Genomic DNA, 12,866 nt, shown 5'->3' with positions numbered 1-12,866 from the left:
GTCTTACTTCTTTCTTCTTTATATCTCTCACAGTGAAACAGGAAGTGAGATTCTGTGTCTGTCTCCCCCTGACAGCAGAATAAGCACAACCTGCTCTCCCTGGGTTGCCAGGTCTGCCTGTATCCTGTACCTGTGGAACTCTTATGCTCTTCTCCTTGTACTTATTGTTACCATTTCTACAGCTATAGAGGACTATGGAGAGGCTTCCCTGGGATTTTATGGTGTCAGTCCCCTTTGACTTACACTAGTGCTGCTTTAAAATGCTAATGCTAATGCTAATACTGTCAATTGCTGATACCAATTTCTCAGAAACAAAAACATTGAATTTGTAATGTCCCAACTGAGGGCTTGAGTGATTAAAAGGGTCGTTTTCTAAACATCAAGAGAGTTACCTTTCTTTTTTTTTGTTTAATATAGTATAATATAGTTCTAACAATTTTGGTAGGAGATCTTGTTCATGTCTTGGTGGCTCTGTTCAGTCGTTTGGATTTGAACAAAAACCTAAAATTGAAAATAATTTTACATGCAGTGACAATAATTGATGATTAGTTTCAAAATTCCATAGCTTTTGTTGGTCATCTTTTATCATAAACGCATGCAACACAAGCACTTTGAGGATGGGGGTCGCTAGATCTATAGAGCTCTATTCCTCATGAAATACTCAGGATAAGTACTGGCACGCTAACACACACACACACACACACACAGACTTAACTCGAATTGCATTGTTCCCCATGCAGCCCCTTCTGTCTCAGTGAGCTGGTTAAACAGCTGCCAGGGCCGGCGTACCGCAGCAGGGAGGGGAGCAGGGTGTGTGTGTATTTGTGTGTGTGTGTGTGTGTGTGTGTGTTTGGGGGGGGGGGGGGGGGGGGGGTGCTGTTGGGGCTTCCTCCATGGCTGGAAGGCAGGGGGCAGCAGGGGGCTGGGCTCCTGAATGGGCAGCTGTATTCACATTTTCAGCTGGCCTTTTACCTTTAGTACTTTATGGAGCACTTAAGCCTGAGACTTAAGCCTTTCTAAAGGGGAACATTATTCCTGAGATTTACTTTGAGTGCCAATAAAACTGTATTCTACTCTTCATTCTAACTCTCTTCTCCTGTCTTCAGGTAATAAACTGAAGTGTAACTTTGTCCTTTTTTATCTAGAAAGGGATTATTTGGACAACACGTACCTGTGCCTTACTGAATTTAATAATTAAATGCCTTGTTAGATCACATTTGCTGCATTGTTCCAGATGAGATGTTGCAGTCATATAGTGGAGTCCAACACTGTATCAGTGGAACAGGTCACCTTAAGGTGAGGCGCCACAGGTGAAAATGAATGAAACAGATGGCAATTTACAGAAAGTTGCTTTTTCTTTTTATATCTGTTGTCATTTATTTTTTATGATATATTTTGTATGAAGCATAGGAAAAAAACTTGACATACATGACATACAAACAAAATTTTGACAAATCCTTCTCTAAATGACCAACTATTTAGTCATTCATCAGATTGAAACAGAAATCTGCACTCAGATTTAATCCACTGACAAAAAATGTTTTAACTAATGAACAAATTTAGTTAGAAAGTAAGTCAAATGTTATTTATATAGCGCTTTTTTTAAACACACCATGACAAAGTGCTTCACAGAGACAAAGAAGAAACAATAAGAATAAATACAAATAAGGAATTATTGTCCAAATTCCATATGGTACTAACAAAATATATAATAGTCATAATACAAAAAGTGTTTGTATTTGTGTCCTTATTGATAATGTAAAGTTTCATTCTGATAGGATGAAAGGATTTTTTTTGTCTTATTCACCTGTGGTGCTTTGCCTTAACAATCCAGCACAGCACTTCATCAGGTTGCTGTAAGTCAGATACTTAGGTTCAAACAAATTGAAAGTGCTGTGGATTCTATTTCTGTTAATGAGAGTCACTTGACAAACAAAATATACAGTCATCTTATGTCTCCATGTTGCCTTAATGTTTTGCTCCAGTCCCTAATATTCACTTATTACCCTACAGATACTTTCCACGTTGCGACAGAGTCGGCTGACATCTGGTGAAAAGAGAAAAAAAAAAGCGATGTGGATTTAGAGAGAGAGGCACAGTGAAAAGGGGAAAAAAATCTATCCATCGATCTGTCCTTCTGCAAGTGTGTGTAGGTTTCCTCCCCCTCTCTATTGCCCCAGTTGACCCTTGTGCCCTTCCCTTTCTTCAGTTTTCACCCCCACCTGTTCTCATCCCCTCGTTCCTCCCAGCTCTCTCTTTCATGTCCCATCTGCCACTGCAGCTCCAGGAGCAGAGAGCGTCTGGGCCGGGAGGAAAGGTAAGGAAGGCAGACCCATCCCTCAGCTTGGACGGGATTAAATTATTATCGTGCCTCCATGCCTCCCCCAACAAAGGAGCAATTATACATCTGCTGCTAAGCCAAACAGTTCACTTTTATTTGCATCATCATATCTGTTGTTGTGGCGGAGGGATTTCCAATGATTTACAGAAACAGATTTGTTTGTAACATATTGTAGGTTCTATCTGGGTGGAGTGGAGTTCTGAGATATTGAGCATCAAAGATTTGACTTACCATCTGGCAAAACTGTTATGTACTTTCTGTCTTTAAATATTTAGCCCCAAAATGTTCTTTAAAAAAACAAAAAAAAACACCACACAAGCATAAAGTTACATTCAAAGATCATGAATGTGTGGATAACTCAAATTTGATGAAAAAAAAACGTCAGGTACAGTCTATCCCATAAAAGATGTAGGGAATAATCAGATAATGCAATTCATAGAAATAGATCTCTTTCCAGACTGGTTATCAACTTACCTTTTTTTGCTTGCCCTGCCTATACACAACCACCGCAAAACACAGTCTGTAGATTGTAAGATCTGTGTGGTCCTTAATAAGTAAAGTGCCATTTTGATACAGTAAATTGGTTCTTGCAAGATGCAGACAAATCCCCCAAGAGATGTTGTACATTGGCTGGCATGTTGCAAATTTACATATGCAGACACAATAACCCTTAATGTAACACACATCCAGCATCTCAATGAGCTTGCATCCCAACCAAATGACATGCATAGGCCTACATTTGTGGCTGTATGTACACACACACACACACACACACACACACACAGAGCATCACGGCCCACCAGACGCCCACACCACACCTCCTATTGTCCCAGAGTCAGACAGCAGGCCAGGGCTGGAGAAGTGGCCGCAACAGCCTGACTTCTCCCCTGAGGGCCGGGGGTCTGATATGCAGCAGCAGCAGCTCCCCCCCCCCTTCTCTTTCTCCAACTGCCCTCGAGGGAGCAGGATCTCCAAGCTGCTGTGCTTGCTCGCCTCAGAGGAGGCAGATGCCGGGCCACTCTGACGGGAGGGCCGGTGGAGGGGAGGGCGGATGACATGACTCCTCTTTGGTTCCCATGCCCCGTGGCACGCTCGTGTCACACCCCTGCAAGTCATACAGATGAGAGGGTGCACTGTCCATCTGCTCTGCTGACACAAAAGACGGCCGCATCCGCCCTCCACGGAGAGACACATCACGGATACTGTAGGTGCATTGGAGATGAGCGTTTCTGACGCGTGACGTGGAGATGTTGCAGGGATGTAAGACACGGAGATGTAGAGATATTGAGATATAAAGTTACATGAACGTGAAGTGCAGGAATCATGTTGTACATCTAGAGGTCATTTGACATGGAAACGAATTGGTTTGAAGCAAATAAAGATATTCTAAACTAGGAGAAATCCCATGTAAATCATAAAATAGGACTAAACCCAAGTCATGACCAGACAGAAGATAAAAATGAAAACTAAGAGGGTTAGTCCTTTCCTTCCCATTAAAACTAGTAGGCTCTATCTTTCACTAATGTACCCTTCATGAATATAAAGAGCACATGCCCTCCTCCATTAGACCCAGACATAACAGTCTGTATGATACAAACCAGTCTGCCAATGAAAATTACATTCAACTACATGGCCATTTTTACTGCAAAACTCCAAATATGAAGAACTGGGGGATGGAAATGTCATTACTGTGGTCTAGAACAGAGGCTCTCAAATGTTTTCATGTCATGGACCCTGAAATAATTACATTAGCATAACATTAGGCCACTTTTATTGTAGTGGTATTATGATAATAGTGGTGAGAGTGAAGCCTAGGATTACAATAGTCATTCTTGTACATTTTCTAATTGGGATGACTTCTAGTGAATTCAATTATAGTGAAATTAAACTAGTCCTTATTTTGCTGGGGACCCCCTGGAACCCCCTCAAGGACCTCTGGAGGTCCCTGGACCCCACCTTGAGAGCCACTGGTGGAGAGAGAAGCCTTTGCATAGGCTCGTAACCCTCAACACTGCAACTGTGCTGCTCTTGGATGTAGAGGAAAGCTAGACTGCAGCCTCAGACACTTTGGTCATGATATACTTCGTTATTTAGCTCTATACTCTACATGCGATGATTTATATTTCTAGCTCTTTTGTTTGTCGCGGAGGGAAGGAGCGTGCCAGGAAGGATGTATGGGGGCCACTTCAGGCACGCGTCCCTTCCTCATTATAATATCAATAGGACGTCCCAACCCCCTACCCTGCCCTACCCTACACACACACACACACACACACACACACACACACACACACACACACACAAACGCGTTCTTGTACACAGTGCGCATAACAAACAGCTCTGCCTTATGTCCTCGCCCGTTATTAGTATTATTATTATTTTAGCTCATAACTTTCGGGAAATTGCGCTTCTTAAACGAATCAACTGAACTTGAATCTTTGACTTAAAGTCACTTTGTTGCGTCAAGATGAAGTTCAAAGGCAGGCTCGCTGGACCACTTTGTTGAAAATTTCAATGGAGACTTTTGCAAATTAAGCCCTATGCTGCCCTGTGCTTAGAATTATTTTCATGTGATGTTTTTCTCCGCTGAAATGGTGCCAATAGGTTTCACCCATATTTGCCATATCCATCCAAACAGATAGCCTAACATGCATATTTGCCTAATTTTACAATTTCAAACTCTTCATCACAGTGTTGTTGTTTTTTTTATGTTTGGGCCTATATATATATATCAGATCGAAGTCAATGACCAGTGATGTGGTAAATAAAATTGCGTGTAAACTATTTGACCCCCAGTCGGAGATCACCATAAGGTAAACAACTAGCCTACCAAAACCAAAAATCAATATTTTCAGAAAAACATTAATTTGAAGACTTAAGAAGACCACATCCATTTTACTGACTATAAATTTAGGCCAGACAGATTTATGTCTGCTTAAAAGAGAGGGTCAACTCAGTTCTGTAAATAAGAGTTTAGGTGTGTTTACCCTCCAGTGACAGGTGCTGCAGATGACGGCTGAAATCAATACGCAGTAAAGGGGTTAAAGCGGTGGAGTGTGTGTGTGTGTGTGTGTGTCTGTGTGTGTGTGTGTGTGTGTGTGTGTGTGTGTGTGTGCTGGGGGTGGACGGTTTGAGGAGACAATAGCCGGGCTTGGAGCCCCACACGGTGGACCATGTGCCGTTTATTACCATACAGCTGTTCGCATGAGGTCCAGACAAAGGCAATATGATAGGCCAAACTCTCAGTCCTGCAGGAGCCCCCACAATACCCCCCACCCGCCTTTACCCCCCTCACCCCCCCTCCCCGGGCTCAAGAGCACAACAGAAGAGGCCTGAACAGCCGAGGCGCACAATGGAAAGGTCTTATCCGGAACCTGCCCACTCTTTGTCACCTAACACGCGTCAGAGTAATTATAATGTTGGTGTCCAAAGAAAGAAAGGCTACGGTATTCTTCCCCGATTCCTTCTGATCCGTGTTTGGTCTATAGGCCTATACTCCAGAAAGAAAGAAAAACATTCTAAACAATGATTATAGCCTCGAAAATGTAGTTCAAGTTGTGTTCACCGCTGTTATCCATCCTATACAGGTTTGATGAAATGCAGCCTTGGTCCAATAAACTGTTGTCGTGAAACACTCACTGTTTGACACGTTACAGGCCTACTGCAAAACTTAGAATCTCTAAATCACCATATAATTTCTTGGGAGTTAGTTATTTTCTATTTTTTGTTATTTTATAGTCAATTTTGGAGGAAATCTCCCCCCACTACTTCAGTGGTTATGGAAAATAATTTCTTTACTGGGACATCACTGAGCTGCTTAAATAACATATAGGATGTAGCTGAAATTTGGATCTGAAGTTTGCTTTTATGATCTGTAGGCTACATGATTTATGCCTTATCTTTAATAGGCTAAACTTGCCTGGGTGACTAGCAGTTAAAGATTACTAGGTTTATTTTATTATAAAAAATAAAGCTAAACATATCTTCCTTGCGCCATTTTTTCTTCCTTGTGCATACTTTTCAACTTTGCCCAGATGTAGTGTAAGCTGTTCAATTCCCCACACAGGTCCCTCGTGTCCCTGCTGGTCCCCAGAGGTCTGCTCCGGCTCCACCTCCTTCCATGTGACGCGGAGCATCAGAAGGTATAAAAGCGCTCTGCGCCTTTACGCACCAGAACATAAACAAGTGCAGCACCGACTAGGATAGAAGATAGGAATCAAAGAAGACAAGGATTTACTGGACATCCCTTGGACCTTGCTGCGCACACACATTTCTCAGCAATGAAAGTTGTGTTTTAAAGTTTTTTTTTTTCCCTACAAGTTTTCCTCGCCAGTTTTTGGAAATATTATTGGATACAACGAATGCATACAGCCACCTAGAACTGGGAAGCAAAATTTTGGAAGAAATGGCGCATCTACATCTGAGATATCTCTTGGCTCTGGCCTTAGTACAAGTGGTACGTATAGCCTCGGGTGTTTTGGAACTAAAAACACCTCAAAGTTGTATCCTCAAAGTGTCTTTACGCACAGCGCGTCTAATATCAACTTCTTGATCTGTCTTTCCAGGTATTGTCCTCTGGTGTGTTTGAGTTGAAAATCCATTCATTCCACACGGCGCAGCGCATCTGCAGAAGACACAGGGATTGCCATATATTTTTCAGAATTTGCCTTAAACACCCAGAGGATGTGATCTCGGCAGAGCCACCCTGCACCTTTGGGACCGGACACACCAACGTCATCAGGGCGGATCACACCTCAATTTCTAGCAGCGCTCCCATCAGGGTGCCTTTCCACTTCAAGTGGCCGGTAAATGCACATTATCATATAATTGCATGTAGGAATATAGTGGAGGCTAAACCCATGCACTAAACTTCTTATTTATGGAATAAAGTTTACAATTTCAGTCTGAAATAAAACTTTATTCCTAGTACACATCACAGTAACTAGGCTAGTATCAAACTGACGTAGGCTAAGTGATATGAGGATAGGAAACAACATGAATCATTGCTGTTCTGAAGATAGTATTGACATTTGTTAATATTGGTTTGCCTTAAGAAAATCACTGACTACAGGTCATAACCCACTTTTTATGTAACACTGGTCAGATAAGTGCGTAAAGTTACTCAGATGAACTGTATGTATTATTGGCATTACCTTTTCCAAGCACTGAATGCGCCTTTTTCTGTTTTAGGGAACATTTTCGTTGATCATTGAAGCCTGGAACGCTGAATCTCCGACTGAATACACAGGTAGGTGTTTTCCTATATGGAAATAGATATTAGCCTCTTATTTGGTCAATGTGATAAATTCAGGTCATCAACATAACGCAGGGACTTATTTAAAGATATGGCTTCCAAATAATAGTTTAATCTGACTTTGATTTTGTTTGATCTCTGCTCTGTATTATCATGGTAAAAAACTACAATATCAAATTCGGATTCTCTTAGGCTGAGGTATGGCGAGTGTCCTTGCCTTGCCGTATCCAACTGATGCCCAAGACGCGCTTAAAGCTTTTACGCACCAGCTTCCTCGCAAGATCAACCGATTAATAAACTCCATTCCCCTCTGCAGACAACCAAAACAACCTCGTGAGCCGTCTGGCGACCAGAAGGAGACTTGCCATCGGCGAGGACTGGTCCCAGGACGTGCATTTCGGCGAGCAGAGCGAGCTGCGCTACTCCTACCACGTCTTCTGCGACGAGTACTACTTCGGCGACGGCTGCGCTGAATACTGCAGGCCGAGAGACGACACGCTGGGCCACTACACCTGCGACGAGGAGGGCCACCGCATCTGTCTGGAGGGCTGGAAGGGAAACTACTGCTCTGAGCGTAAGTGGACACATGGTGACCGCCGAAGTGTCCTTGAGCAAGGCACTGAAGCCCTACACCAGCTCCCAAGGGTGCTGTTCTGTAGTTGACCTTATAGCTCTGATCTCTCTATGGAGGGGTGCAGGGATCAATAGAGCATCACATTAGTGTGTTTACATAAGGCTCAAGGGGAAATCACTGTAATTTTCCTCTATAGGAATTTAAAGTGTTTCTGTGGTACTCATAGTGAGTTTATAGTGACCTTATCCTACTTAATGTTATTTTTTATTCTCTGATGGTATCACCATATTCATATAAGATTCCTATAGATAATATGTAATATTTGTATAGTAGGCCTATCCTTCTCAAATCTATTATATTGATACTATTATTCTTTTCATTAAGGAGATAATGAATAAAAAACTTGCTGATTCAGGCAGATTGATCCAGCTACTAATGCAGTTTCTATCAGTGACTCTCTTGCAGTACCTAAAATAGTTTAAAGCAAACACACCTGAGCAAGTAATGAAATATTACACTTTGGGTATAAATAAATAAAGACGGTTGCACTTGAGGTGAAATTACAAAACAACGGCCTCAAAGGAAACATTATTTGTAAGATAAGATAAATCAAACCTTTATCCCTCTCAAGATTTTAAAGTGTATTCAACTCAAAGTTAGTCAAGGCATGGATGAAAGTGGTTTTTTTTTAAGCTTATTCTTTAATCTCTTAAGCAGACACAGTAAACTTTAGACAGCGGTCTTTTCAGAGCACATGGAGTATCTCCTTTATCTGGCAGACGTCCTGCAGTGCTGTGTTTTACTCCATAGCGAGGAAGGCTGTGGTGCTCCATCTGCCTTTTGTTCTCCATTACAATGAGAGAAAGAGCCATGACCCCCGTTAGAGAGACACATTTTTCAAGGTGGTCTGTGTGTGTGTATGTGTGCGTGTGTTTGCACTTCTTCTGAGTGAAATTGTGTGTGTGTGTGTTTTGGTGTGTGTGTGTGTGTGTGTGTGTGTGTGTCTGTGTGTGTGTAGTGGGGAGGAGATAAAAAGAAAGCATTTGTCTCCGGTGGTGTGCCTACCAGCTGCTTGGCTTAATACTTAACCAACAGTGAAGTCTGAAACAGGGCTGGGGTCAGACAGGGTGCTCTGTACATGTGTGTGTGTGTGAGATGTATGAGAAGGCGTGCCCATTGTAATCACACACCCTCCCCTCCCTCTCCTCTCCAGCCATCTGCTCGGCGGACTGCAGCGAGAAGCACGGCTACTGCGAGGCCCCAGGGGGCTGTACGTGTCGTATGGGCTGGCAGGGCCCCTCCTGCAACGAGTGCGTCCGCTACCCAGGCTGCCTCCACGGGACGTGCAGCCAGCCGTGGCAGTGCAACTGTCAGGAGGGCTGGGGGGGCCTCTTCTGTGACCAGGACCTCAACTACTGCACCAACCACCGGCCCTGTGCCAACGGCGCCACCTGCACCAACACGGGCCAGGGCAGCTACACCTGCACCTGCCGGCCCGGCTACGGAGGCACCAACTGCGAGCTGGAAACCAACGAGTGTGACAGCAACCCCTGCAAGAACGGAGGCAGCTGCAACGTGAGTATACAGTACAATCAAGTCTATTTATTTTAAAGGTGCTGTATGTGGCATTTTATCGTCAATAAACCATTACCACATTAGCATTAGTTTAATTACCGTAAACAAACAAGACCATCACCGAGACGATTGGTAGCCATACCGGCCTCTACACTGCATTTTACATTTGCATTTTTAAAATCTACTGGATTGCTTTACCACACAAAACAGGAACAAGTAATATTTTATTCCAGTTCCACTGTTCTAACTGCATAATTTCAACTTCATGTTTGCTTACCTGGTCTGAATGCATATTGGCAAATAGAAACATCTTCAGGGTTTATGGGAAATGTAGTCTTAATATTGAGAAACACAAAATGTTATGTAGCACATTTAACAGTTGGTTTTGGATAATCTTAGGGGACAACATGTTAAACAAAGGGAAAATACACTCATCTCTTTTGAAAATGAGCAACTCTGAGACCATAATTATCTGACATAATCAGAGATGAATACTTTAGTGTCAGGTTTAGTTGCCTTAGTCTACACCTAAAGTGTCATTTTGCTCTCTTTGTTTACCTTGTCCCATTCTTTAATGTTTAAGCAGTATCCTGTGACTGTTGTAGTTTGATTTGATCACTGTCAGACTTCTAAAGATAACTACTTTGAGACTTTCATCTAGATATTCTTTCCTTAACATTAAAGTTTTTCTTTGTCTTCCCCTGTAGGACCTGGAGAACGACTATTCATGCACCTGCCCGCAGGGTTTCTACGGTAAGAACTGCGAGATCATTGCCATGACGTGCGCCGACGGCCCCTGCTTCAACGGCGGCACCTGTGTGGAGACGCTGACCGGAGGCTACACCTGCCGCTGCCCGCCCAGCTACACCGGCTCCAACTGTGAAAAGAAGCTGGACCGCTGCAGCAACAGCCCCTGTCTCAATGGTGAGTGGCAGGATGGGCCTCGACACCGCTGACATCTTGTGGTTGAAGTGCAAACCAGCAGATTCATGGCTGGATATACTTGCCTTTTTTTAGTGAATCGGTATTACCTTACGCCCTTTTTGTGGCTTATGGCAATGATGTGGTGCAATGTCTAGAGGATAGTGACAATTTTTCTAATATTAAATGTGTTATCATCTGAATTCCTAAAATGGGCTTGCCAAAGGGGAATAAGTCTAGTGGGGTCTGTCAGCTGTTGGCTCCCTCTGCTGGTATTGTTGGGGCAAAACACCATGCAGAGGTCAGACACCCAATTGCCCATAACCTCTGAATGCAGCACTCTCACCCTCTGGTCATGACCATATGCTCATATAGCATACAGAATATAGTATTTCCTGTATGCTAAATAAAAAATTATAAAAAATATTCAGAACACCACAATTTCAAGGCAGAGTTTTACAGTTTACCCTCTTGCATACCAAGTATAACATTCTAGAATTTAAAAAGTACTTGTTTTAGAGAGCTTGTGTCACCACAACCACTTTCTAAATCAGTATACTGGAAAGGCATTCTGATCATTTGGTTCTGGCAAGGTAGTGGGAGCATTCAATGAGGGCATATCCATCCACCAAGCCAGATACAAGAGCCGAACAGTTACTCAGGTCCCCCAGTTATAGGACAGTTTTGCTCAAACAGAGGAACCTGGGGTTAAACTTAACTTTGAACATTAGTCTCTCCCCTCACCCCATATTGAAACAAATTAGAATTGCACTGCACCTATGCACTCGAAACAGTTTGTCACATCGTTTCCAGACAACCCTGACACAGTGCTAAATGTAATCCCATTAACACCCCCTCTTTAAACACACTGAATGGTCTTCCCTTGTCTGCATGATGCTAAACAGAGCCGTGTTATTTTCTCCCTCCTGCAGGTGGGGAGTGTCTGGACCTGGGCCAGAGTGTGCTGTGTCGCTGTCAGCCGGGCTTCACCGGTGCCAACTGCCAGGTCAACATTGACGACTGTGCCTCGGGCCCCTGCCAGAACGCCGGCACCTGCCAAGACGGTGTGAATGACTACACCTGCTCCTGCACCCTGGGCTACACTGGCAAGAACTGCAGCGTGCGCTCGGATGCCTGCGGCGCCCGTCCCTGCCAGAACGGTGGCACCTGCTTCACCCACTTCACTGGGCCCGTGTGTCAGTGCCCTAAAGGGTTCATGGGTCCCAGTTGCGAGTTCACGCTGCAGCCGAACTTCAAGCCGGCTTTGCGCCAAACCTCGCAGCCCTCCTCCGCCACCCTCACCGCCTCCTGCGTTCTGGCAGTCCTGGTGTTGGCACTGGTGGCGGGCATTATAGTATTGAGGAGAAGGCGGCGTCTGCGGGGCAGGAAGCAGCTGAGCGACGTCGCGGTTTACAACGACTTGGAGACGGTCAACAACCTGGGAGGAAGCGAGAGAGAGGCTTTCCTCGGGCCTAACGGCCTGTTCAAGATCAGCAACGGCACGGCGCGCCTCAGCCTCTCTCTCAACCCGGACGGCAGATCTGGCTACAGGCACAGTCCCATGGAGAGCAGCCTGGCCAGAGGGGAGCGTCAGGACTTCATGTGGAGGGAAGAGGCCGGCCTGGGCTCTGCGGTGGGGCTGAGATGAAACGCCTCCGGGTCCAGAGGGAAAAACAGGGACATCCACGCAGGAGAAGTGGGTGGGAATATTAGCACTTGTTTTTCCTCTCTCTTCATGAACAATGAAAGAGAGGAAAAAGTTCATGACTCTGCTCATGCTGAAGCTTACTGTACTGTTTAATTTAAACATAAGAAACAAAATGTTGAAAAAAAGAAGATAATTTACAAAGATTATTGAAAAAGTATATGGGATGAAGCTCTTCCAAGTTAAATGACCCAAAGAGACAAATAGTACCATATGATACACTGTTCATAGGACCTACAACACATACCAAATACAGGAAGTCGCAATACTCTGATTACCTTGGGAAAACCCACCCATACCACATGTTTTAGAGGGTTGTTGTCTTTGATATATTTACTTTGTTTAATCATTTTTTGACATTTTTTTTTTCTTTTGCTTTTCAATCTTCCTTTGGCCATTATTTCCTTATTATTTGAATGTACCATCATTTCTATTGTTTATATTATTTATTTATTTGAAAATTTATGTTTATGACTTCACTTTGATTGTCACAAAT

The 12,866-nt window shown here is 43.7% G+C and overlaps 1 protein-coding gene across 1 annotated transcript; it reads left to right on the top strand.

Moving 5' to 3' along the window:
• Positions 1–6,718: 6,718 nt before the first annotated feature.
• Positions 6,719–12,313, top strand: dlb (deltaB). Its single transcript, XM_071906187.1, has 7 exons — positions 6,719–6,797; positions 6,907–7,146; positions 7,532–7,589; positions 7,912–8,169; positions 9,383–9,744; positions 10,452–10,668; positions 11,598–12,313. Exons 1-7 carry the CDS (start codon positions 6,747–6,749, stop codon positions 12,311–12,313), a joined length of 1,902 nt encoding a protein of 633 aa, XP_071762288.1. The 5' UTR covers positions 6,719–6,746.
• Positions 12,314–12,866: the final 553 nt, after the last annotated feature.

Source organism: Centroberyx gerrardi, chromosome 11 (genome assembly GCF_048128805.1).
Source record: "Centroberyx gerrardi isolate f3 chromosome 11, fCenGer3.hap1.cur.20231027, whole genome shotgun sequence".
Classification (NCBI taxonomy): Eukaryota; Metazoa; Chordata; class Actinopteri; order Beryciformes; family Berycidae; genus Centroberyx; species Centroberyx gerrardi.
This window is presented reverse-complemented; position numbering and strand designations above follow the sequence as displayed.

Excerpts from the sequence above, each read along its gene's own strand:
- dlb (XM_071906187.1), top strand. The coding sequence starts at position 6,747 with ATGGCGCATCTACATCTGAGATATCTCTTGGCTCTGGCCTTAGTACAA. Across the intron at positions 7,147-7,531 it reads CTTTCCACTTCAAGTGGCCG|GGAACATTTTCGTTGATCAT; the intron begins GTAAATGCACAT and ends TTTCTGTTTTAG. Across the intron at positions 9,745-10,451 it reads AGAACGGAGGCAGCTGCAAC|GACCTGGAGAACGACTATTC; the intron begins GTGAGTATACAG and ends CTTCCCCTGTAG.